This window comes from Periophthalmus magnuspinnatus, chromosome 16 (assembly GCF_009829125.3).
Source record: "Periophthalmus magnuspinnatus isolate fPerMag1 chromosome 16, fPerMag1.2.pri, whole genome shotgun sequence".
NCBI lineage: Eukaryota > Metazoa > Chordata > Actinopteri > Gobiiformes > Gobiidae > Periophthalmus > Periophthalmus magnuspinnatus.
This window is the reverse complement of record NC_047141.1, coordinates 4002071-4028399: the sequence shown is the minus strand read 5'-3', so window position 1 is coordinate 4028399 and position 26329 is coordinate 4002071. Positions and strand designations below refer to the sequence as shown.

At 43.3% G+C, this 26329-nt stretch overlaps 2 protein-coding genes across 3 annotated transcripts in view; one reads left to right on the top strand and one right to left on the bottom strand.

Annotated features, from left to right (window-relative positions):
• Positions 1 to 26329, bottom strand: part of tspan13a (tetraspanin 13a) — a 260320-nt gene that overhangs the window by 91365 nt on the left and 142626 nt on the right. The window lies entirely within an intron of this gene.
• gabbr1a (gamma-aminobutyric acid (GABA) B receptor, 1a) overlaps positions 708 to 26329 on the top strand; it is a 38756-nt gene continuing 13134 nt past the window's right edge. Inside the window, exons 1-14 of one of the 2 annotated variants that reach the window (XM_055227931.1) lie at positions 708 to 789; positions 1416 to 1480; positions 2444 to 2582; positions 7207 to 7425; positions 9877 to 9894; positions 16880 to 17040; positions 17987 to 18121; positions 18405 to 18575; positions 19122 to 19223; positions 20466 to 20531; positions 22318 to 22509; positions 23724 to 23969; positions 24368 to 24431; positions 25490 to 25567. In XM_055227931.1, the coding sequence (XP_055083906.1) occupies positions 708 to 789; positions 1416 to 1480; positions 2444 to 2582; positions 7207 to 7425; positions 9877 to 9894; positions 16880 to 17040; positions 17987 to 18121; positions 18405 to 18575; positions 19122 to 19223; positions 20466 to 20531; positions 22318 to 22509; positions 23724 to 23969; positions 24368 to 24431; positions 25490 to 25567 (1738 nt within the window). Of the gene's footprint in view, positions 790 to 1415; positions 1481 to 2443; positions 2583 to 7206; positions 7426 to 9435; positions 9462 to 9876; positions 9895 to 16879; positions 17041 to 17986; positions 18122 to 18404; positions 18576 to 19121; positions 19224 to 20465; positions 20532 to 22317; positions 22510 to 23723; positions 23970 to 24367; positions 24432 to 25489; positions 25568 to 26329 lie in introns of those variants that run through there. The other variant, XM_055227932.1, reaches the window with a different exon arrangement.

Below are 26329 nucleotides of genomic sequence, written 5' to 3'. Positions count from 1 at the left end.
CTGCTCCTGTGACCCTGCTCCTGTCTGCTCTTCTGACTCTGCTCCTGTGACCCTGCTCCTATTTGCTCCTGTCTGCTCCTCTGGCTCTGCTCCTGTGACCCTGCTCCTGTGCCTCTTCTCCTCTGATACTGCTCCTGTCTGCTTCTCTGGCTCTACTCCTATGGCTCTGCACCTTTCTGCTCCTCTGTCCCTGCTCCTGTCTGCTCCTCCTGTCTGTTCTAGTCTGCTCCTCTGGCTCTCCTGCTCTTTCTGAGTGGAGAGGGAATTGTGTCCTCCATTTTCTGTAGCTAGAGCAGAGCTGTGGAAACAATAGTTGGCCGGGAGCCCGTGTGAGGATCAGAGCAGAGACAGATGGAGCGAACCCAGCTCTGCACAACAAACATGTTCAGTCGGCCTCAGCGCCACAACTTCATGTTTCTACTCGGCTCTGAAGGGCTGTCAAAAGAATCCAAATTCAGATACTAATCAAAACTAGATACTCATTTGAGCAGGTAAACAAAGTCCCACTCACAGGACAGAAATGAACCTAGATGGACCAGTGTGGAGCCTACCTGGAAAGACAGAGAGGAGCATTCTGATTGGACGTTGATCTGGTTGGTTTTAGTGGGAGGAGCCAGACTCATACCATGGTCTGAAATTCAGCTCTGGGAGGAGGTGCTAAGTTTGATCTCACCACTAACCTGTTTTTGTTTGTGTCAGATTCCAAGATGGCGGCCGCTCTGCTCTGCTCCCTGCTCCTCGTCTCTCTGCCTCCTCTGGTCCTCAACATCCACAACACGTCAGCTGGAGGTGAGACTCGAAACTTTGAACTAATACAAGAATCACAAAGAAAAAGAAGTTATTTAAATCAGACTTATTCTGCAAACTGGACTTTTCAGAGCTTTAATCATGTTCTAGTTGTTTGTTCTCATTGAGCCTCTGAAGTTGTATTTGGAGTGATTCATGTTTGAGACGCCGTTTTGCTGATCTATCTCCGTTTTCACCTCCACCTGTACACGCCCACTGTGACGTACGCACTTCCTTCTCTTGTTTAATTTTCTTAATCGGCGATACTCGTAGTTATTCCTCACTTACTTTATCCATTCTGAGCATTATAATTATTCACCACGATGAGTTTATAAGCGCTTTTCAGACCTAGAGAGGTGTTTCGCTGTCACGGTAACATGCTAACAACAACTAGCATGCTAACAGTGCACGTCACTAAAACTAGAATCTCACTATATACTTATTTTTGACCAAGTATCAGTATCTAAAAGTCATTAATAGAACCAAACTGGAGCTTTCCTGAACACTTTGAGAACGCTTTTGATTTATATTCGAACTAGCATAAAATATAAAGTGGATTATGTAACACCTGCTCGTCGCCACGGAGATGTGAACCTTTTCCTGGAATGTTCTGGAATGTTTTGTTTCAGGCTGTGGCATCATCAAACCGCCGCGAGAAGGAGGCATCCGCTACAGAGGCCTGACCCAAGAGCAGGTACATATATAACAAATATATATACAGCTAATACACACTTAATGTAGTATAAAGTACAGAGGCTTGACCCAAGAACAGGTACATATATAACAAATATATATACAGCTAATACACACTTAATGTAGTATAAAGTACAGAGGCCTGACCCAAGAACAGGTAACACAACCTTTATGAATATTCAGGTGTTACATATGTAAATACTGTACTATAAATAATACAAATACTACTACTAAGTACACAGGGCTGAAAGATCTAACATCAGTGTACATGTCCCTTCTCTCCTCCTCTCTCTCCCTCTCCTCTCCTTCTGTCCTCATCCTCACTCACTCTCTCCCTCTCTCCTCTCCTTCTGTCCTTATCCTTTCTCTCTTCTACTCTCTTCATTCTCTCTCTCTTCTCTCCCTCTCTCCTTCTGTCCTCATCCCCTCCCTCTCTTCTCCTCTCTCTCCCTTTCTCCTTCTGTCCCCATCCTCTCTTTCTCTTCTCCTCTCTCCCTCTCTCCTTCTGTCCTCATCATCTCTCTCTTCTCCTCTCTCCCTCTCTCCTTCTGTCCTCATCCTCTCTCTCCTCTTCTCCGCCCCTTTGCTTTTCTCTCCCGCTCTCCCTTTTCTCCTCTCCTTTCTTTCACCTCTGATCCTCCTTTCCTCTCTCCCCCTCTATCCCTCGCTCTCCATTTCCTCCCCTCCCCCCTTCTTCTCTCTTTCCTCCATCCCTCTCTCCTCACCATCTCCTCCTCTCTTTACTCCTCTCTCCCTCTCATCCTCTCCTCCCTCTCTCCCACTGCTCTCTCCTCTTTCTCTTCCTCCTCCACCTCTCCCTCTCTCCTCTTGGTCCTTCTCCCCTTCTCCTCCTCTCTTCCACTGCTCCTCCTTTTCCTCCTTTTTCTCTCTCTCCCTCTCGTCTGTCTCCCCCTCCTCTCCTCCTCTACCCTCTCTTCTCTTCCTCTTCTCTCTCTGCTCTCAGATCCGTAGCATTCAGATCCTCCCTGTGGACTATGAGATCGAGTACATCTGCAGAGAGAACAGGGTCATCGTGGGGCCGAAGGTGCGGAAGTGCTTGCCCAATGGCACGTGGACAGACATGACCCAACACAGCAGCTGCCGTAAGCCACGCCCCTCCTGTGATATTCACCTTATAACTCTTTCAGACAATGTCCTAAGTATCTTATTATTATTTTTTTTTTCTATAACACTTTGGATACTTTGCACTGATGTCATCACTATTCCTTGAGGCTGTGATGCTAACTGGAGGCACTGCTCTGTCTGAATCTCTGTTAGACTTTAATCTGAGCTGTATTTAAACACAGTCTGACCATAAAGAACTGACTTATCTGATCTACAACAGATGAGCTGATTTGTGCTGTTAAACAAGTCGCTCTCAAATAACATTACAGTCACTAGCTAGCTAGCGTTAGCATTCGCCCACAATTTGTCAGTTAGTCACTTTCACGTTTTTGTGTAAAATCAAACTCGTAAAAAGGACCATAAACACTCGGCTTGATCGCAGGCTCCTGAAAATGTGTTCTTTGAATCACTTTCGTATTTTTTCTTGAGTTTTTAGATGATCTTAAAACGTTTTTGGTATATATTGCTAATGTGAGTGTTTTGTCTGTATGGTAACTGCTGGACATTCTGCCTTCGACATACATACAAACACCCCCAGCATGATGTCACTGCAAAGTATCAACTGAGGTCGTGTTCACTGTTTTTGAAGAAAATCTCCAAACTTCTGATCCACAAATGTTGAATCGTCTCATTATTAGTTTTGGACTGGCTCCACAAAGCTGCCATCTGCAGTCTGACAGTTAAACAGCAAGTTCCCCTGAGAATCTTGACGACGTCTCCAGCTCAGAGTTAAACCATGGTCATTCTACAGCGTTAGTCTAAATCTGTATTACTATTCGCTTCCTGTTCTCCGGTTTTCCATCTGATCCGGCTCCGTGTTTTGGCCTGTGTTATGAGACACTAAATCCTGAGGCTAAATGTGTCTGAGCGTTCATTTCTGTGTGAGCAGGAACTGGCTATCGACCAATCAGAGAGCAGGATTTCTCTGTTGTCCCTGGTTTGTCCCATGAGAGAGGCTTTAGCAAACAGCAGAGCCAGTCTCTCTTTTGGATCTCATCAGTTTTAAATAGAAAACAATCATTTTTACTCATAGTTTAAATCATCTAAACCCAGTGGTGGAACATAACGCAGTAACAGTAGGAAAGTACTGTACTGTAGTTAAATAGACATTTTAGGTAGCTGTACTGTACTTAAATAGATTTTAAATTGGATGTTTTTGTTTTTTACTTAACCACATTTGAGAGCAGTATCTGTACTTTCTCCTCCACGACATTTTTGAACAGGTCTGAAAAATAAAAGTATTTTTTTTATTATTGTCCAAGACCTGCTGAAAAGACTGAGGGATTATTTTTAACACGTTCATAATCTGTAGAAAAAATGTAGTCCTGGTTTAGTCCTGGTTTAGTCCTGGTTTAGTCCTGGTTTAGTCCTGGTTTAATCCTGATTTAGTCCTGGTTTAGTCCTGGCTTGGTCCTGGTTCAGTCTTGGTTTTCTCCTGGTTTAGTTCTGGTTTAGTCCTGGTTTAGTCCTGTTTAGTCCTGGTTTTGTTCTGGTTTAGTCTTGGTTTAGTCCTGGTTTAGTCCTGTCTTAGTCCTGGTTTAGTCCTGGCTTAGTCCTGGTTTACTTCTGGTTTACTCCTGGTTTAGTCCTGGTTTAGTCCTGTTTAGTCCTGGTTTAGTCCTGGTTTAGTCCTGTTTAGTCCTGGTTTAGTCCTGGTTTAGTCCTGATTTAGTCCTGGTTTAGTTCTGGTTTAGTCCTGGTTTTGTTCTGGTTTAGTCCTGGTTTACTCCTGGTTTAGTCCTGGTTTAGTCCTGATTTAGTCCTGGTTTAGTTCCGGTTTAGTCCTGGTTTAGTTCCGGTTTAGTCCTGGTTTTGTTCTGGTTTAGTCCTGGTTTAGTCCTGGTTTAGTCCTGATTTAGTCCTGGTTTAGTCCTGGCTTAGTCCTGGTTTAGTCCTGGTTTACTCCTGGTTTAGTCCTGGCTTAGTCCTGGTTTACTCCTGGTTTAGTCCTGGTTTAGTCCTGGCTTAGTCCTGGTTTAGTCCTGGTTTACTCCCCGTTTAGTCCTGGCTTAGTCCTGGTTTAGTCCTGGTTTAGTCCTGGTTTAGTCCTGGCTTAGTCCTGGTTTAGTCCTGGTTTAGTCCTGGTTTAGTCCTGGCTTAGTCCTGGTTTAGTCCTGGTTTACTCCTGGTTTACTCCTGGTTTAGTCCTGGCTTAGTCCTGGTTTAGTCCTGGCTTAGTCCTGGTTTAGTCCTGGTTTACTCCTGGTTTAGTCCTGGTTTAATCCTGGTTTAGTCCTGGTTTAATCCTGGTTTAGTTCTGGTTTAGTCCTGGTGTAGTCCTGGTTTAGTCCTGGTTTTGTTCTGGTCTAGTCCTGGTTTAGTCCTGCTCTCCTCAGACTCCTCTCGCTTGGATCATTTTCACTTCAGAATTAGACAGAGTTTTACTGCCGTCCCGTTTTCTGTTTCTGGCGCCGCATTTAACGAGTCGTCCTCCAGGGGGCAACGCGTAAACAAAACATCAAACAAAATCTGCACTTTTAACCAAGGAAGAATAACGCTAATGAGAGTCTGCTCCTGCCGGCTCCTCTGATTCTGCTCCTGTCTCTGCTCCTGTCTCTGCTCCTCTGATTTTGCTCCTGTCTCTGCTCCTCTGTCTCTGCTCCTGTCTCTGCTCCTCTGTCTCTGCCCCTGTCTCTGCTCCTGTCTCTGCTCCTGTCTCTGCTCCTGTCTCTGCTCCTGTCTCTGCTCCTGTCTCTGCTCCTAAGTGTGCACTGTGCCTGAGTCATACTTAACATAACATTCAGCTCTTAATGGGTGCTTTCATACCCATTAGTATCCTGGCTCGCTCTATTGTTCTCTTTGTTTCCTTTGTTTGCTTTGGGTCTGAGGGTGGAGTCATAGATAGATGATGTCTAAGACCCCCTTTCCTGGTCAAAGAAGGATTGTCTTTCCTAACAAAAATTGCCTCTTTAACTCCTCTCTCAAACCATTTCTTTTCTCTGGCTCAAATCTGAACCTCACTCTCTTCAAAGGAGTGGTTAGTGTCTTTGAGATGTAGATGTACAGCAGACTGGGGTCCAGAGCTGCTCTCTCGATGGTGTTGGTACATTCTCTTATGGAGTGTCTGTTCAGTTTCTCTAATGTAATGCTCACTGCACTCTTCACTACACTGAATGGAGTAGACACATTACTTTGTTTATGGCTCGGGGTTTTGTCTTTTGGGTGAACCGGATTCTGTTTTAAAGTATTTGTAGGTTTGAAATAAACTGGAATTCCAATAGAGCCAGCAGGCCCATTAAAGTTGAATGTAGACCCATTAGGCTGAAACTGGAGACAATAGCTGTTTACAGTTTCAGTGTAGTTAGCTCCTCCCTTCAGACAGATATAAGGCAGTGTCCAACAGTAATCTGACCAGAACTGAAGAAAAGGCTTGGATGAGCAGAGAAACGTCTTCACTCCTACAACTTTTACTCCAGTCAACAGATTTAACTTTGGATTTTCCTCCTCCTGCTCCTCCTTTCCTCTTCCTCTCCCCTCTTCGCTTCCTCTCCCCTCCTCCTCATCTCCTCTCTTCTTCCTTCTGCTCCTCCTTTCCCCTCCTCCTTCTCATCTCCTTGTAAATTTGAATGTTCTCGTGTTTGGTCCATCTGTTGTTTGTGTGTTTGTGTTTACACTAAAAGAGGATGATTCTCTGCTAAAAATATCTCACACAATTATGATCTGATTTATAATGAGAGAGCCACAGGGAGATGTGGACTGAACCAGGACTGAACCAGGACTGAACCAGGACTGAACCAGGACTAAACCAGGACTAAACCAGGACTAAACCAGGACTAAAGCAGGAATAAGCAGGGCTAAACCAGGACTAAACCAGGGCTAAACCAGTACTTAACCAGGACTGAACCAGGACTAAACCAGGACTGAGCCAGGACTGAACCAGGACTGAACCAGGACTGGACCAGGACTGAACCAGGACTGAACCAGGACTGAACCAAGACAAAAGCAGGGCTAAACCAGGACTAAACCAGGACTAAATCAGGACTAAATCAGAGCTAAACCAGGACTAAACCAGGACTAAAGCAGGGCTACACCAGGACTAAACCAAGGCTAAACTAGTACTAAACCAGGGCTAAACAGTACTAAACCAGGACTAAAGCAGGGCTAAAGCAGGGCTAAACCAGGGCTAAACCAGGGCTAAACCAGGACTAAAGCAGGGCTAAAGCAGGGCTAAACTAGTACTAAACCAGGGCTAAACAGTACTAAACCAGGACTAAAGCAGGGCTAAACCAGGACTAAACCAAGACTAAACCAAGACTAAACCAGGACTAAACCAAGACTAAACCAGGACTAAAGCAGGGCTAAACCAGGGCTAAACCAAGACTAAACCAGGACTAAACCAAGACTAAACCAGAACTAAATCACTGGAGAATCAGACCAATCACAGAGTAACATTGCAGTTTGAGGTGGAGCCAAAGGTGAATCCCCCAAACTTTAGACTGTATAAAGGTGTGTGCACCTCTAACACACCTCTGAATTTAGACACAAAATATCAAAATGAACACATTTACACATTTACACATTTACATTTGGCTCCTGCCCTGGTAGGAATCCCTCTATAATTCTCTTGTTATGTTTGTCTCTGTGTCCACTCCTCTTCCTCAGTGCTGGTGTGTCCGCGGGTCTGGACGTCTCTAGAGAATGGTCGCGTGTCAGTTTCTCCCCCCGGTCACTCAGATGGCCCAGTGCTGCCCCCCTCTGGCCCCCCGGTGGAAGGCACGGTCCTACACTACAGCTGTCATGCCGGATTCATCCTGGAGGGGCGCAATTCCAGCCTCTGCACCAAACTGGGCAAATGGGACGCGCCCAAACCCACGTGTCTATGTGAGTACTGCAAAACCACCAGCAGAGGGCAGCAGTCCAACCATAAGAGCATAAGTCACAAAGTCAGCTGTATTTCTCGAAAGAGTCAAACTGAAACCAAGCCCCAGGGTTCAAACATGGCCGCACGTTTAAGTCAATGTTCTGAGTTCAATGGCGCGTTTCCACATTAGCTGAGCTTTAGCAGATAGATACATCTGTGCAGCCCGCCGACCATGTGCAGTACTGCTCTTCTCCCACACGAGTGCGCTCAAGGACCACGTATCACCTGACCACGCTGGCCAATCACAGCAAGAGTAGCTAAAACATCAGAGTTGATCAGTGACCAATAGAAACAACTGAATCCAACACTACAACCAGGACTAAACCAGGGCTAAACCAGGGCTAAACCAGGACTAAACCAGGACTAAACCAGGGCTAAACCAGGACTAAAGCAGGAATAAAGCAGGACTAAAGCAGGACTAAACCAAGACTAAACCAGGACTAAACCAGGACTAAGCCAGGACTAAGCCAGGACTAAGCCAGGACTAAGCCAGGACTAAGCCAGGACTAAACCAGGACTAAGCCAGGACTAAACCAGGACTAAACCAGGACTAAACCAGGACTAAATAATAATTTGAAAATAGGTAAAAACAGACACAGAATCTGACTTGGAAGCTGTCGGTCCCTGTCAGTCCCCGTCAGCTGAACACGAGCTGCCCAAAACTGTTTTCTGGGTTGGAGAGGATTTTTTTTGTCACAGTACCAATGAGTGGCTACTAGTCCAAATCACAACAGATTTTTTATCTACCCAGATATTTAAAATAAAATCATTTTTAGTTTTATTCAAAATTTGGACAAATAATGATTTCTAGACTAAAGGGGAGAGTGAGGGGGAGGAGGGGCGGGGTCAGGAGGTATGAGGAACAGTGTGATTGGTCAAACAGGTATCCACACTTCAAACTCCGCCCCACAGCCAGGTGTTTGTTGGTAATCAGAAACAGTTTGCTGTAATCTGAGCTGTGTGTAATGTCACATAGTACTTGACAGCGTCCACTGGAGGCAGCACACAATCCGTTTTTGACCATTTTTGACCAAAAAGCAACAAATGTACATATTTTGTACTAAAGTTGGCAAACAAAAAGATTATGAACAGTGGCTAATGCTATTCCAATGCCATATAGACAGTTTAGTAACAAACAAGTGGATTTAGTGTTTAGTTCCAATTTAAGTATAAAGTTTATGGTTTATACTTAAAGTTTTTTGCGACTTCATTTTGAATCCGTCACAAATAAGTCTCATTTTCTTATATAGTGTTGGAAAGGTCATTTATAATTTGTCTCGTCTTCACTGTTGTATAATTTTGTTTGGGAAAACTGGTCCCAATCTCAGTAAATCTGAGAGTCTACCAAACCTAAAAACATAATTTGAAAATAACCTCCTGCACCTGCTCTCTAAAAAGTGTTGCTAAGAAACCAACGATCCGACCAATCACAGCTCAGTCCTCCTAACCACAGATTCACTCCAAAAAATGTCGATTACTTCTCATTCCCCTTGTGTAAAATACAAAGCTACCATCACTATTCTATTTGTGAAATGTTAAATCAGACCTATTCTGCAAACTGGACTTGATTTGGCAGTATCTCGTAGTCATTTTGGTACGAATTTAAAAAATGGGCTGCTCGCTACCCATAGATGGCGCCAACAGCATGCGGCGCTTTGTTGTGATGACTTTTTCTAATGTGGAACTCAGCGGACTTGTTTCTTTTATTAAGTCGTTTTAGATCAATATTGTGATTTTAAATGTCCAAATTATAAATCATTATGTAGCATCTAATTTCCATACTTCTGACAAACTAAATGGTGTCTCTATCTCTAAAGGTTTTGCAGTAGTGTTTTGTTTTGTGTCTTTGTTGCTCAGGATTCTTCAAAACACTAATTATTATATTAAAGCGACAGTATGTAACTTTGCAGCCAATGAACAGAATACAAAAAGCATGTTGTTTTTTTTCATTATGGACGTTTACATTATAGTAAAAAAACCACACAAAAAAACACGTGTCCTTACTGAGTGGGCTTGCATCTCCACACACCTGACTCTTATTTGTCCTGTAGGAATAACCATGGAAGTATTAGTCCTTTAGCTAAAATATTACACAATACAGCATCTATCTCTATGGAGAATGTTCCAAAATATGGTTTTAACTTTCTATTTCCATGGAAGCATGTAGATAACAGGCCATGTGAGAGAGAACATTGCCCTCTGCTGGACACAGAAAAGACATGCACAGATTTACTTTTAACTATTACAGTTAAACACCAGCAGAGGGAGACAGACACCACTGAATACACATAACCATCCTCCTGCATTATTATGTCAGATGCCCTCCCATCGTCCTGTATCTCTGTGTGTCAGATGCCCTCCCATCACATGTGTATTTAATCTTTCTCCTGTTTTGTTTCTCTCTGCTACAGATGACAGAAACTACACAGGTAAGAACTACATTTTATAAATTATTTTGGCTTTGATAAAAAAAATAAACCTTTTGTAAAATGATGATGAACTTTTGACCAAAATCTGTTTGGTGAAAGTCACACACAAGAGGGCAGCACTGAGCTTTACAAATATGACTTTACATATGTCATATTTAAAATCCTCACACTCTGGGAAATCAGCTTTATCTGGGTTTAATCCTTGTTTAGTCCTGGTTTAGTCCTGGTTTAGTCCTGGTTTAATCTTTGTTTGGATTGGGTTTAGTCCTGGTTTAGTCCTGGTTTAGTCCTGGTTTAGTCCTGGTTTAGTCCTGGTTTAGTCTTGGTTTAGTCCTTGTTTAGTCCTGGTTTAGTCTTTGTTTGGACTGAGTTTAGTCCTGGTTAAGTCCTGGTTTAGTCCTTGTTTAGTCCTGGTTTAGTCCTTGTTTAGTCCTGGTTTAGTCTTTGTTTGGACTGGGTTTAGTCCTTGTTTAGTCCTGGTTTAGTCCTTGTTGAGTCCTGGTTTAGTCCTTGTTTATTCCTGGTTTAGTCTTTGTTTGGACTGAGTTTAGTCCTGGTTAAGTCCTGGTTTAGTCCTTGTTTAGTCCTGGTTTAGTCTTTGTTTGGACTGAGTTTAGTCTTTGTTTAGTCCTGGTTTAGTCCTTGTTTAGTCCTGGTTTAGTCCTTGTTTAGTCCTGGTTTAGTCTTTGTTTGGACTGGGTTTAGTCCTTGTTTAGTCCTGGTTTAGTCCTTGTTTAGTCCTGCTTTTGTGCTGTTTTAGATTTGAGTTGAGAATGAGAATGACTAAAACTTCAGTCCCTAAAAATAAACAAAAAGGATTCCGGGCATGCATTCCAGCTTCTTTGTCTTATTTTTACAGATTATTCTGTTTTACAAATCTCAGACTGCACATAAACGCACCATAATGGTCTCATGTGTTTATGTGAGCTGACCTTTGACCTTTGACCATTTGAACACTCATCCCGAGAAGGCTGTGCTCCTTTGAATTACTCTACAGTGGACCATCACTATTTACTGCAGATTCACTGTGAGAAAGGAGAGATTTATGACACCACCACAGACAATTATGAGTTTATGTATGGGTCAAATGCAGGTTTAAAACAAAGACACTCAAGAATGGGTCAAATGCAGAGGACACATTGCTCTACTGGCAAAATAAACCTTAACCTACCTTTGGATACTTCAGATTTGATATCTTACAGCAGGCATGCCCAAACTGTGGCCCAGGGGCCAAATGCGGCCCTCAGACCAATTTTTCTTGGCCCTCAAGCTTTCAGATGAATTGGCCTGTATTACCTTGAACAGTACTTTTTACTGTGCATTTCTAAAAATCTACTTACTGTCCATATGAAATATTTAATGTGTCCCATTGAGGGTGTAAGCGTGAATAAAGGTCTAGAGATTCAGTCTAACTTATAATAATAACACAGATTTTCACTGTATTGGCGACCAGTCTATGGCCCTCAATGGGCCCTCAGCTTTGTTTGTGTTTTTATATATGGCCCTTAATGAGAAAAGTTTGGACACCCCTGCCTTACAGGGACTTTGGCCTCTGCTGTTGCACTGAGGAGTGAAGCACCTCAAATGAGGCTAAAACAATAGCTGCTTAGGTCAAAGTTGAGATGAATCTTTCTAAAGGCTTATTTTATGTTAAAATGATTATTATCACCAAATGATGTCACCTGGTTTAGTCCTACTTTGGTCCTGGTTTAATCCTGGTTCAGTCTTGGTTCAGTCCTGGTTCAGTCCTGGTTCAGTCCTGGTTCAGTCCTGGTTCAGTCTTGGTTCAGTCCTGGTTCAGTCCTGGTTCAGTCTTGGTTCAGTCCTGGTTTAGTCTTGGTTCAGTCCTGGTTCAGTCCTGGTTCAGTCCTGGTTCAGTCTTGGTTCAGTCCTGGTTCAGTCCTGGTTCAGTCCTGGTTCAGTCCTGGTTCAGTCCTGGTTCAGTCTTGGTTCAGTCCTGGTTCAGTCCTGGTTCAGTCCTGGTTCAGTCCTGGTTCAGTCTTGGTTCAGTCCTGGTTCAGTCCTGGTTCAGTCCTGGTTCAGTCCTGGTTCAGTCCTGGTTCAGTCCTGGTTTAGTTCCAGCCTCATTAAAGGGTGTCTCTGGAGCAGCAGGTCTGGGGCACAGTTAACCTTTATCATGCTGAGCGCAGGGGGAAGCGTCTGGGGAGGGGGCGCACAGGATTTCTATAGACTAGAACCACAGGCAGTTGATCTTGTTTTTACTCCCACAGATACACTTTGTCTTTTTATAAAGTCCACAGCGCTGTTACTTCTGATTCTGACCAAACCTGAAAGTATATGAAAAAATTCCAATGTAAACATCTCCTCTCAAACCAAACTAATTATAATGCATCTCCATTTACAAAGGCACTTTACTCTCTACTACTACTGTAGCCACAGTTGCCCTGGGGCAGACTGATGGAGGTGAGCCTGTGCCGGGACTTTTGCATTTTTGCCTTCTGCTTATTTTCACACACAGTTTTCTGTATTTTGGTTAAACAAATGAAACTATATTCCCCTCTTTACTGTTGAGGAGCAGAATGGTCCAAAATAAGGAAACCTGGGACATTTCATGTGTAAAACTGGGACAAATCACTGGTTTTGAATACAACTGCTGAGACAGGGGACACAGGGCTCAAAACCTGGAACGGGACACCTGAGCATGTTAGCATGTTAGCATATGTCTAAACAGTGAATCCTCAGATATGACAGGTTCATACTAAAGACTGGATCAGCAGTCCAGGTCTTTGCCAGTCCAGGTTCAGACCTGGTTCAGACAAAGTTCAGACCCAGTCTAGACCTGGTCTCAGGTCTCTGTAGAGTCCTTTGAACGGTGACATTTGTGAGTCGACTGGAGTCTGGCGGCGGCTAAAGTTCAATGTGAAATATTCATGTAGAGCAGGTCAATGACAGGAGGAGGTCTGAGGGAGGGACATATGCACTATGTCTGTGAGGAACTCAACCAGGACTAAACCAGGACTAAAGCAGGACTGAACCAGGACTAAAGCAGGACTGAACCAGGACTAAAGCAGGACTGAACCAGGACTAAAGCAGGACTGAACCAGGACTAAAGCAGGACTAAACCAGGACTAAAGCAGGACTGAACCAGGACTAAACTAGGGCTAAACCGGGTCTAAACCTGGACTAAACCAGGACCAAACCAGGACCAAACCAGCGGCTAAACCAGAACTGAAGCAGGACTGAACCAGGACTGAACTAGAACTAAACCAGGACTAAACCAGGGCTAAACCAGGACTGAACCAGGGCTAAACCAGGACTGAACCAGGACTGAACCAGATGCCTTCTGCTCCAGTCTGGAAGGCAGATTTAATATGTGTGATCCATGGTCCTCTGAGGACTTACACCAGAGCCGTGAATGTCGTATAAGTTTGAAAAAATCAAAATTGGTTTAAATGTTTCCATGTCCTCAGACACAGATAACGCTGGCTCTAATTAGACTCATGTTAACGAGGATATCTACAACTGTGATACTGTCGCCATGGTGATTGATCTGTGTTGTGTGTGCTCATTAGTGCTGGATAATCAGCGCTGGTCATTTGGGAGAAGTTTGGAGCAGGTCTGATATATCCCACCTTTAATTTCACATAATGAGAATATGCAACAAAGTGTACTCAGGACTAGAGTCTAAACTGGGACTAAACCAGGACTAAACCAGGAGTAAACCAGGACTAAACCAGGTCCAGCTGGTCTCTACAGACCTGCCATAGCTGTTTTCACCAGAGGATGGCACCACAACCTCAACAACAATTTAAAATCTGCATCAACCTAACATCACAGGACAATGGCACATTTCATTTATAAAGCAACTGTGTACCGTGAAAAACAGAACTAGTTTTTTTTTAAACAGTTTGCAGTGGTCCAAAGTTATCCCTCACTTACCTTCTGCATTCAGAAGATCCTAACTATTCACCATGATGAGTTTATAAGCACTTTTCACAACTTTTAGAGACCAGAGCAGAGTTTTACTGTCACAGTATCATTCTAACAGCAAGTATCATGTAGCACAAACACGTATTTCCTGCAGACCAAATCTAAACCAGAACTTGTTTAGGACTGAAGTAGGGACTAAACTATGCAGGTCTATTTGAGGACTTGAGCAGGTCTGGGAACTATACCAGGACTTTTGTAGGACTTAACAAGAACTAAACCAGGACTTAACCAGGACTTAACTGTCCATCGGTATTTGTGGACTTCCTCAATCAGGACTAAACCAGGAATAAACCAGGACTAAACCAGGAATAAACCAGGAATAAACCAGGAATAAACCAGGAATAAACCAGGAATATACCAGGAATAAACCAGGAATAAACCAGGAATATACCAGGAATAAACCAGGAATAAACCAGGAATATACCAGGAATATACCAGGAATAAACCAGGAATAAACCAGGAATATACCAGGAATAAACCAGGAATAAACCAGGAATATACCAGGAATATACCAGGAATAATCCAGGAATAAACAAGGGATAAATAAAGACTGAACCAGAGCAAACCCAAGATTAACCCATGCAGAGCTGTCCTAGGACTAAACATGCACTAATATCCCGGGACTAACCCAGGACTAAACCAGGACTAACTCAGGACTAAACCAGGACTAACCCAGGACTAAACCAGGACTAACTCAGGACTAACCCAGGACTAAACCAGGACTAACTCAGGACTAAACCAGGACTAACCCAGGACTAACCCAGAACTAAACCAGGACTAACTCAGGACTAAACCAGGAGTAAATGAACACATAGTGGACTTATTTTGGTGAGACACATTTTGCTGAAATACGCGGGTACAGGGCCTTTAAAGATTGAGTCATGTGTTTTTATCAGAGTGGGGGAATATTAAAGAGGCTGTGAAAAGGATACAGCCCGAATGAGCCTTTTGTGTCAGATGCCCTCCCTCAGACATAATTTATAAAAGCACCGGAAGCGCTTTAATCAGCGGCTTCTTTTGAACGTGTTGAATGCTTTTGTGCGTCTCTCTCTCCTTCTCATCTCCCTCTTTCATCCTCTCAACATCCCCGTCTCGCTCTTTCTCTCTCTCCCTCTTTCTGGACTTTTATCATCTACCCTTCTCTGTCCAGCTCTCTCCCTCAGAAAAAATTCTATTCCCTCTCCCTTTCTCTGCATATCTTCCCACTCGCTCTTCTTTTATCCCCTCATTCCCTCTCTTCTCTCATCTCCCCATTACCTCCTATTTCTCTCCTCGTCTTCCTCCTCCATCTCTACTTCTCGTCTCCTCCTCTGCCCCCCCTCATCTTTCCATCCATGCTTTCCTCAGCTTCTCTTCTTTCCTCTCCATCCTGTCTCTCTCGCCTCTCTGCTCCTCCCCCTCTCTTTCTCTCTGTTCTCTCTCCTTTCTCTCTCTTCCCCTCCTTCACTCCCCTTTCTCTCTCTCTCTCTCTCTCTCTCTCTCTCTCTCTCCCTGATGCAGTGATCCTCGCTTCTCTCTCTCCTCCTCCGCTCAGTTCTTGACAGACTGCCTCTCCTCTTCCTCTCCTTCTCTCCGCTTTCATTTTCACACCAGTCTAATCTTTTTTTTACGCGGGAGACGTAAACAAAACCGGAGATTTTGATCGTTTTGGTTCATTTAGACTGACGCTGGAGCTTTGGCAACACTTTTACGCACGCATTGAGGATTGCATTGTGGAACTGGGATGAACGATTGCTTTTTTGTGCATTTTTTAACGACAGATCTACACGTTTTTATCACTATTGTCGTTGCAGGAACTTTACGTTGACGTGCGGGAGTCGAGCTGACGTGAAAACTCAAACCACGTGCTAATTTGAAAGGTCGTGGGATTAGCTCGTGCGCTTGAATTAAAACGCTACAATGGAGAGGAACAGAGCTAAATGTTAATTTTTGAAACGGTATTTGGGGTAATTAAAATGACAAATGTCTCTGTGGCTGTGCAATTTAATGATACGCGGTGTAATTTATAGTTTAATATTATAATTTGGTTTTAAATGTGTCCGTCTGTACCACGTGGTAATGGAAGATAAATGCTAATGTTTAATGTTTAAAATGTTTAGTAGCCTATAATCACTCAGGTCAAAGGTCATACTTAGGAAAAAACTAAATAAAAAATTACAAAAAAATAAAAATAAAATAATAATAATAAAATAAAAAACGCACAGAATTGAATCACATTTGACGCAGTTTAAAAAATAAAACGTCTTTGTTTAACTGTTTTTTAAATCAACAAATTTGGTCTTTATATAAATCTTCGCATGTTTGGATCCTGTACATTTTTTTACTGTTAATCTCTCATGGATTTTTTTTAAGTAGCTGATTAAGTAGCTGATTTTTAAGAAAATTTTCCCCAACCTGCTCAATTTAATACTTTTTATATTTTTCTTTCTCTTTGAGCTTTGATTGGCTAAATATTTTGATAATGATTCAAAGATTTGGTTTATTTTCCGTAAACTAGACACTGCGCCGCGACAAACACAGGTTGCAATTTTTTTATTTTATTTTTTTTTTTAACTTAAATTTTCTTGATTGTTTTTCTTCCAAACTGACCGGTTTATTTTTTTGGTTGAATCTCCAATTTTTTTTATTTTTTTTTCCCTATGGACAATTTTACATCAGATTTGTTAGAAAGTGCATTTTTATTATCAATTTTTGACACTAACCTGTTGTTGTATACTTGTACTTATACTTAACTTTTATGTTCATAGCCTACTAGTACATGCTGTTATGTCTTTGATTTTTTGGGATAACATCTTGCAGATTTTTTGAATTTTAAAGTAAACTGCAGATTTTTATTTTTTATTTTTTGACATTTTTTTCTATGGACAAATTTTACATTATCAGTTTTGTCGGAGAGTCCATTTCTATCACATTTTGACACTAACCTTTTGGATCATGCCCGTTCTCCGGCGCTCCCGTGGACTCCTGCCTCTGTCCATGGTGCTGACTCTCTCTCTCCTCTCCTCCCTCTCATCCCTCTCTCCTCCGGCGACAGGGAAAAAGAAGCTCTACATCGGAGCGCTGTTCCCGATGAGCGGTGGGTGGCCTGGAGGTCAAGCGTGTCTGCCCAGCGCCCAGTACGCCATGGATCTGGTGAACAACCGAACGGACATACTCCCAGACTACGAACTCGAACTGATACACTACGACAGTATGGTGAGTGAAAGAGGGGAAGAAGAGGGGGAGAGAGGGGGGGAGGGAGGGGGAGGGGGAGAGAGGGAGATAGACGGGGAGAGAGAGAGGACATACAGCCAGGCTACGAACTCAAACTGATACACTACCACAGTGAACAAAATTCAGCTCAAATTCAGCTCAAATCTTTATCAAAATCACTACATTTATTCTGCGTAAAATACTTGAACTTTTTACTCTTTACATACATTTTTGAACGGGTGCTTTAATACTTTTACTTAACTAGATTTTTTCATGTGATACTTTTACTAGAATATTTTTTGCTCCAGTATCTGTGCTTTTAACAGTAACAAAATGTAGTACTTCTACCACTGAATCTGGCAGACTTCTGTGGCCACTTTAAACATGAAAACATTGGACATATTGTCACATGACAGGATAACCACTCTGCCACAGTACACTGGTCCAGCATATATCCACTTTGACTGAAGCTGGCTGTGTCCTGGTTTGTTTTGGGTCAGTTTGGTCTCAGTTCTTAGTTCTGTGGGGACTCTCGCTGTGACTGAAGTTCATGTTTCAAAGTCAAAAATAAGGTTTTCAGTTCAAGCTACATTTATAGAAGTTAGACATCCAAATCACTCTGCATAAAAAGTTTGCATAAGACCAGTGTTTCTCAAGTGGTGGTGCACGAGCTGCTTCAGGTGGGACTGGGGCGTCTCTATAGTTTGTGGGTTTGCCTCAGTTAGAGTTCATTTGATTCTGTTCTATCCTCCATCGGATTATTAAAACTATTTAGTCCTAGATTAGACTTGGAATAGTCCCGTTATAGACCTGATTTACATCTGGTGGTACTCAAAAAGCCAAATCTTTTTTATTTAATCAACTAAAAAGGGACAGGTCAAAATTCGGATCTCTCGCTGAAAATAACTATATTCAGTGGAGTAATCCCCCCTCCCTCTCTCCTCTTCAGTGTGACCCCGGAGAAGCGACTAAACTCCTGTATGACCTCCTGTACACTGAGCCCATAAAGATAGTGCTGATGCCGGGCTGCAGCGGAGTGTCTACACTGGTGGGAGAAGCTGCGCGCATGTGGAACCTTATTGTTGTGAGTACTACTGCTACTACTACTACTACTACTACTACCACTGAAAGACGTGGAAGTATGATTAAGTACACTTGGTATACTTAATAATAATTACAGTGCATTAGTCTTGTTTAGCACAATTGGCCCCTCCACTCTGTGATTGGTCTGATTCTCCAGTGGTTTAGCCCTGATTTAGTCCTGATTTAGTCCTGGTTTAGCCCCGCTTTAGACTTGGTGTAGTCCTGGTTCAGTCCTGGTTTAGTCCTGCTTTAGTCCTGGTTTTACACTCTCATCTCTCTTTCAGCTCTCATACGGCTCCAGTTCTCCAGCTCTGTCCAATCGTCAGCGCTTCCCGACGTTCTTCCGGACCCACCCCTCTGCGACGCTCCATAACCCCACCCGAGTGCAGCTGTTCCAGAAGTGGAAGTGGACCCGCATAGCCACCATCCAGCAGACCACCGAAGTCTTCACCTCCGTTAGTACTACTCCTGCTTGTATTATACATATACATTTGAACATACAAGTCCTTTATCACTGTCAGTATCAGCAAGTACGTGTAATGTAAAAGTGACTTTTTGGAACTTTCTACCATGCTATGTTTCCTCTTCAAAAACATGCCTGAAGAGGTTTTATTGGTCACCCATGTATGTTTGTGTATTCTAACAATCTCTCCTGGGGTGTATTCAAACTTTCCTTATGGTTAGCAGTACGATCCTGTCCAAAGCTTACCCCACAAGCCTACATGACCCTTGCTCCCACACGACAATTCTCCATAAATATACAAAAACATGATACAAAACAATACACTACAACTTCACAAACCTGATGCAATGTGCAGTAGTTTCATTGTGTTGTGACAGTGACAGAGTAAAGGGAGAGGGACTCAGAGTGTCAAAACAAAAGTGAAAGATATTAAACATGTTAATATGATGTTTTCGGTCGGAGATCCATATATGTGTTAGCTGTTAATACCCCGTAGAAATGTAATACCTCACCTTTAATAAATCTTCTGTTCTTACAGACTTTAGACGACCTGGAGCAGCGCACAAAGGAAGCGGGGATTGAGATCAGTGTCAGACAGTCCTTCCTCACAGACCCAGCAGTCGCTGTGAAGAACCTCAAGGTGATTCTGCTGTAGCCTGTTAGCGTTAGCATCGGTGTCCACCCCTCACACCTGCTGTAGTGTTAGCATTAGCATCGGTGTCCACCCCTCACACCTGCTGTAGTGTTAGCATTAGCATCGATGTCCACCCCTCACACCTGCTGTAGTGTTAGCATTAGCATCAGTGTCCACCCCTCACACCTGCTGTAGTGTTAGAATTAGCATCGATGTCCACCCCTCACACCTGCTGTAGTGTTAGCATTAGCATCGGCGTCCACCCCTCACACCTGCTGTAGTGTTAGCATTAGCTTTAGCATCAGTGTTTGTCATTCTCCAATTTGGAACCTTTCCTAATTTAGTACTGCACATGCCCAGATACTTTGGCACAAGCGCTGGAGTTGCTATAGTAACCGTACTTTGGACAAACCTAATTTGTGAGATTCATTTGATGAAATTGACTCTTGCAATATAAAGTGTTTTACTGATGAATACTTGCTCTGTGTCTGTGAAAACTGTGTATTTAAACTGTTAATAAAGGTTAGAAAAGAGAGCAGACAGAGCAGAGAGTAAAGTCTGACTTCAGTAAAACGGCTAACTCTGATGGTCATGGTCAAATGTGATTGTTTTAGTTTCTATTTAATAAACTCTGTGAAATAGTCAAACTTTGATATGAAAACATTTAAGCCTAATGTGTGGCTACAGCAGACTGAACGAATAATATATTTAAAAAAGTGAAATGACTTAAATAAAACAGTGCCTAAATGGGGCAAAGACAGCGTTCAGTTCTCACACCTGTGTTAGCATTAGCATAAGAATCCCGTGTCCATCCCATTAGCATACAGCACTTTGATATAAGCAGGAAACGAAGGTGATATGCTGATTAGCTGCACCGTGATGCAGACATGCTCTGACTGGATTAATTTTGGTCAAAGGAGAAAGACAGGAAGAATTTATATCAAAAAGCATTTTATCTGATACTTGAACGTGAACATCTTTTGACCAGTGACATTTTGAAAAACGCTCAGTTTGAAATGATTTTGAATGAAATTAAAAGTAGATTTCAAAGTTCCTCCTATATCATGTTGTATCTCTTCATAGTGTGATTTCCTCATCGTCTTTACATCAGTGCCCTTTTTTGCCCTTCGACCCCAGCTGCATTAGCCTAAATACTCATAGGCAGTACTTTTAACTGCAGATTTAAGTCTTTTAAACCACTGTAACCCTCCTGTCTCCTTCTGTCCTGACCCTGCTTTTTTCCTTCAGAGGCAGGACGCTCGGATCATCGTGGGGCTGTTTTATGAGACAGAGGCGAGGAAAGTCTTCTGTGAGGTCAGTGTTTGTCCCTTTTGTTTGTCTGACACCTGCCAGACTGTACTCAGGGCTGCAGACCAAACCCAGTGCTGCAGATTATACTCAGGGGCCTAAACATGGCGCCCGTTTAAGTGAATGGGCGGAGCTCAGTGGTGCGTGTCTTGAGTTTATCCTCAGCTCTGACCATGCGCAGTAGTGCTCTTCTCCCATGTGACGCTCTGACCAATCAGAGTGAGAGTGGCTAGAGCGGCGCCAGAGCGAGCTGACGCCAGTGATTTAAAATGTTATGACATTTGAAGGATTTTGTGATGAGAAAATTTTCTGATCTGAAAATTAAATCTGACCTGTAGCTGTAGGCCCCTGTCAGCTCCTGTCAGCTCCTGTCAGCTCCTGTCAGCCCCTGTCAGCCCCTGTCAGCCACTGTGAGCCACTGTCAGCCAAACATGAGCAGTTTGTGATTACATTACGCTCTGTGGGGAAAAATGCGCTCTGCCACTAGTCCAACTCAGGACAGGTCTAAGCTCTAGCAATTCTCTATGTAGTTATTTAATGGATCCATGACCCAGGGCAGCTCTAGCGTGTCTCTAACATACTGCTCACTTCTGCCTGTTTAATGCAGATACGTCCTTTTTATCAAGGGTCAGACAAAGCAGATTTTCAGGAGCGCTCTGTGTCAGGGGAGAGGTTTAGAATATAAAATAACATTATGCTAATCTGAGCTTGTTAACCTTGAGACTGGAGATTTCTGACAATGTAAAGAAATGCACAGTTTACTGAATGAAGCTGCTTTATGCTAAAGGCCAGCTGTGGCTTTTGGAGAATATAATCCTGATCAAACATCTTACATAACTCCACTTTATGTTTTGCTTCAAATAAAACTCCTCCGTTCTGACTAATTATTCAGCCCAGTGTGCACCTGTCTATCTCTTATCTCTCGTTCCCTCCCTCTCCCTTTACACTTCTCTCCCTTCCGCTCCTCTTGGGCTCTGTCTCTCCTCTCTCCCCTCTTCTCCCTCTCTTCTTTCTCTATCTCTCTATTCTCACTTCCCCTCCCCACCCTTTCCCCTCTCTCTCCCTCTTTCTCCCCCCTCGCTCCTCTCCTCTCTCTTTTCCTCTATCCTCCCTTCCTCCTTCTATAGCTCATCTCCATCTCTTTTCTCTCTCCAATTTCCCTCTCTCCCCTTGCGCTCTATCTCATTTCTCTTTCTCTCTGTCCTTCCTCTACCTTCCTCTACCTCCCTCCCCTCTCTCTCTCCTCTCTCCTTCCTTTCTCTCCCTCTCTCTTTCTGTCAGTCAGAAACCAGAGAGTGGGAGGACTTCATTTACATATTAGAGGCAAGAGTTTAAACAGCTATTAGTGGTAATAATAAAACTGCTCCTGTTTATGTACACAGTGGCCCAGGACTAAACCAGGACTAAACCAGGACTAAACCAGGACTAAATCAGGACTAAACCAGGACTAAACTTGGACTAAAGGACAAAACCAAGAACTGTGATGTATTTAGGACAAAACCACAACTAAACCAAGAGTAGATCAGAACTAAACCCGGACAAAGGACTATGATTTGTTTGAGTCCAGTTTAGTTCTGATGTAGACTTGGTTTGGTCCTGTTCTAGTCTTGGTTTAGTCCTGCTCTAGTCCTGGTTTAGTTCCGAGTTTAGTCCCAGTTTTCATATGGTCTGTGTGCAAATGTGAACACACCCTAAATCAGGACTTAACCAGGACTAATTCATCTAAAGTAACCATTTATATTGAAACACAAGTTATGAATGTGAATGTCCATGATTCTTTCATATTTTTCAGGTTTTTAAAGAGAAGCTGTACGGGAAGAAGTACGTGTGGTTCCTGATCGGCTGGTACGCGGACAACTGGTTCAAAATCAAAGACCCGGCCATAAACTGCACCGTGGAAAACATGACGGAGGCTGTGGAGGGTCATGTAACCACGGAGATCGTAATGCTCAACCCCGAAACCCTCAAAGGAGTGTCCAACCTGGTGAGAATCCTCTGCGCCATCTGACCCTCTCCTCTGCATCCTTCCTTCCTCTGCATCCTTCCTTGTCTCCTCTGTCCTTGTCTCCTCTGGTGTTTACGCACATTTATAATTTCCCACTGCACTTTTCTTCTGATAAGCAGCTCCTCGATCCTCTCTCTCTTACTCTTATCTCCTCTCTCTCTACCTTCGCCTCAATCACTTCTCTATCTTTCTTTTTGTCTCTCTCTCTCCCCCCTCCCCTCCCTCTCTCTTTCTCCATCTCCCGTCTTCTTCCTTTGCTCTCCTGTTGTGAAAAGGAGGCAGCTTCTTGAGAGATGTGTTCTGATAGAGTAGAGCTTCGTCAGCTCATTTCCTGTCTCCAGCGGTGCATTCAAATACCAAACACAGCGTGGGAATTTCAATGAGACGACACTTAGGCAGAAGAGATGGATGAGGATAGTGGAAGGTCCTACAAGTAGCACAAACAAAAAAAAAAAATCATTATTTATCGACTGAAACAAAATGCAACAAAAGCAGAAGATGCAGAGGAGGAGAAGAGGGTCAGGCGGTGCAGAGGAAGGTCGGTTGATGCAGATGAGGGTCGGATGGTGCAGTGGAGAGGGTCGGATGGAGCAGAGGATGGTCAGATGGAGCAGAAGAGGGTCAGACGCTGCATAGGAGAGGGTCAGGCGGTGCACAGGAGAGGGTTAAACAATGCAGAGGAAGGTCAGTTGATGCAGAGGAGGGTCAGACGGTGCAAAGGAAGGTCAGAGGATGCACAGGAGAGGATCAGACGGTGCAGAGGAAGGTCAGATGGAGCAGAGGAGGGTCAGATGGAGCAGAGGAAGGTCAGATGGAGTAGAGGAGTGTCAGACGGTGCAGAGGAAGGTCAGATGGTGCAGAGGAGAGGGTCAAACGGTGCAGAGGAGGCTCAGATTACGCAGATGAGGGTAAGATGACGCAGGGGAAGGTCAGATGGTGCAAAGAAGAGTCAGAGGATGCACAGGAGAGAATCAGACGGTGCAGAGGAAGGTCAGATGGTGCAGAGGAGAGGGTCAGACGGTGCAGAGGAAGGTCAGATGGTGCAGAGGAAGGTCAGATTGAGCAGAAAAGAATCAGATGGTGCAGAGGAGAGGGTCCGATGGAGCAGAGGAGGTTCAGACGGTGCAGAGGAGGGTCAGATGACGCAGAGGAGGGTCAGACGGCGCAGAGGATTGACTGTTCTTCTCTCTTAGACCTCTCAGGAGTTTTTGGAGGAGCTCATGTCTCGTCTCGGTGGTAAAAACCCAGAGGAGACAGGTGGATTCCAGGAGGCTCCTTTGGCCTTCGACGCGGTCTGGGCTCTGGCTCTGGCTCTGAACAAAACCTCAGAAAGACTCAAGGCCAAAGGGCGCCGCCTAGAGGACTTCAACTACAACAACCACGACATCACCTCAGAGATCTACCGTGCCCTCAACACCAGCTCCTTCGAGGGAGTCTCTGTAAGTCTCCCACTGTTATATTTGATTTATGGATTCTAAAGAGCCTATAGTTTAAAATAAAACATTAAAATGACTCTACCCAATAATTTTCATGTAATAAAAAAAAAAGTCTTAAACCAGTACAAATATATGGTAAAAGCAGCTCTTAGGGGCAAAATGAGACCACTGTGTACTCTCAGCATCTAAGTATTTTTTACAGTCAGTGAAGTAAGGCTGGTGTGCTATTAGCATGCTAGTTGTTGTAAGTTTTGAGGGCTTTTGCTACGCCCCGATCGGCAGCACACATCTTTAATCCAACAAAAATTTCTTTAGTCGCATACAGCCCTGTTTATTTGCCCGGTGACCTACTCTGTGGTAAATATTGTGTTAAGAAGGTTCTATTTTGGTTTTCATTTCAGGGTCACGTGGTATTTGACGCTCAGGGCTCCAGGATGGCCATGACGCTCATCGAACAACTGCAAGGTCAAAACACAAGCACAGCAAATCACACAGTTTCACATTATATTTAGAATAATTATGGTCTTTAAAAGCAGACATATTGTGTACAGTTATAATCTATGACACCTGTGGATCATTATGTCATAACTTGCACTTTGCGTACGTCACAGTGGGCGTGTACCGATGGCAATGAAAACTGGAGTTAATCAGCAATGTAGTGTCTTGAAAAAAAATGTATCCCTCCAAAATACAACTCCAAATACAACTTCAGAGAGTGAATAACAAGAAAAGCTGTGAAAAGTCCAGTTTGCAGAATAGGTCTGATTTAAACCATTTGTTCATTGGGTGAGAAAACTGGAAACACAATTTTCTTAGATGTATTTTATTCTTTCGAACATTAGAAATAGAGTCTGTTAAGAAGGTTGCGCTTTTGGCTGACAGATAAGTTTATCATCATAATTACTATATCAACTTAGAACAATATTTATCAAAAACATGTCTGAAGAGGTTTTTGATGTCATCCATGCATGTTTGGTATTTTATCGATCTCTCCCTATTTGAAGCCCTCCTTACAGTTCGCTGTAAGATTCTGTGCAATACTCCGCCCACAATCTTATGTCACCCATGGTCCCACACGACAATCCTCCATAAATATACAAAAACATGATACAAAACTGTGCACTATGACTTCACAAACCTGATGTGATGTGCAGTAGTTTCATTAGTTCGATGCAGCTGATTGTGTTGTGATAGTGCTCTGAAGGGGGAGTGACGGAGCACAGGGAGCAAAGGAAAGGGAGACTCGGAGCAAAACTTATTAAACATGTTAATATATTGTTTTGGCGAATATAGCATTTTCAAAACAATAAAAGGAAACAGGGTGATCTAAATATGTTATGTGTTAATACCTCATTTTAATGGAATTCTCCTGTTTTAGAGTTTACGATTTTCAGTAAGAATAAATCTCACTTTTAGTATTAGTGACAGGCCTACTCCCACAGAACATGTGTTAACTGTATACGTACAAAGGTTCTATCCAATACCACGTTTGCCTTCGGTGTGAGCCTCTCCTCTCATTACAGGAGGCATGTATAAGAAGATCGGATACTACGACAGCTCCCAGAAGAACTTATCCTGGTTTGGAAACGACATTTGGATCGGTGAGTTTTTAAGTTTCTCGTCAGGTTTTAGTCAATGAAAAGGCGACTGCAGATTTGAGCCTGGACCCAAACGCAGGAGATGAGTTGAGATGCTGATTATTATCTGCACAGACTGAGAACAGAAGTTTTCGTCTGAGTTTGAGCAAAGTGACAGAATCCAGTGCATGTCTCTGCTGTGGTCAGAGACACATTCACATTCATATCAGATATACGCTATAAGTTTTTATCACATTGTCGGGACTTCAATCTGTACACAGACTGTAAAGAAGTGGACTAAATGTGTAGCAACCAAAAGGGGCCAATCAGGAGCAAGACTGCTGAAGATATGTAGGGAGCGGGTGTTTAGCAACGCTGTCAATCAAAACTGTTGCTAACGCTTGTTGGAGCGACCTCTGGGAAAGAAGGCTCTTGATGTTCTGTTATTAATGTTCATGTCTTAATTTATGGACAAAATAGTGAAATAAAAACACGAGGATGTAGAGCAGGTTAACAAGAACATTTTAAGACCAAAATAGCAGCAGCAAGTTATGAGAGAAGGCCGACGATTCATCAATAGAAAGTTAATTGAAGTCAGAGTTGATGGAGCCGGAAGAATGCCTATGCTCACTTCCTATTTGGAACACGGCGGTTAGCGGGCTGGATATGTTTTATACATTTACAGCCTGCAGCCTGGTTTCCATAGAGGCGGTATGGTGTGATTAGGACCTGGGACCACCCCACGTGAGGTGGGACTGGACACGCCTCCACGCAGGACCAGCAGCA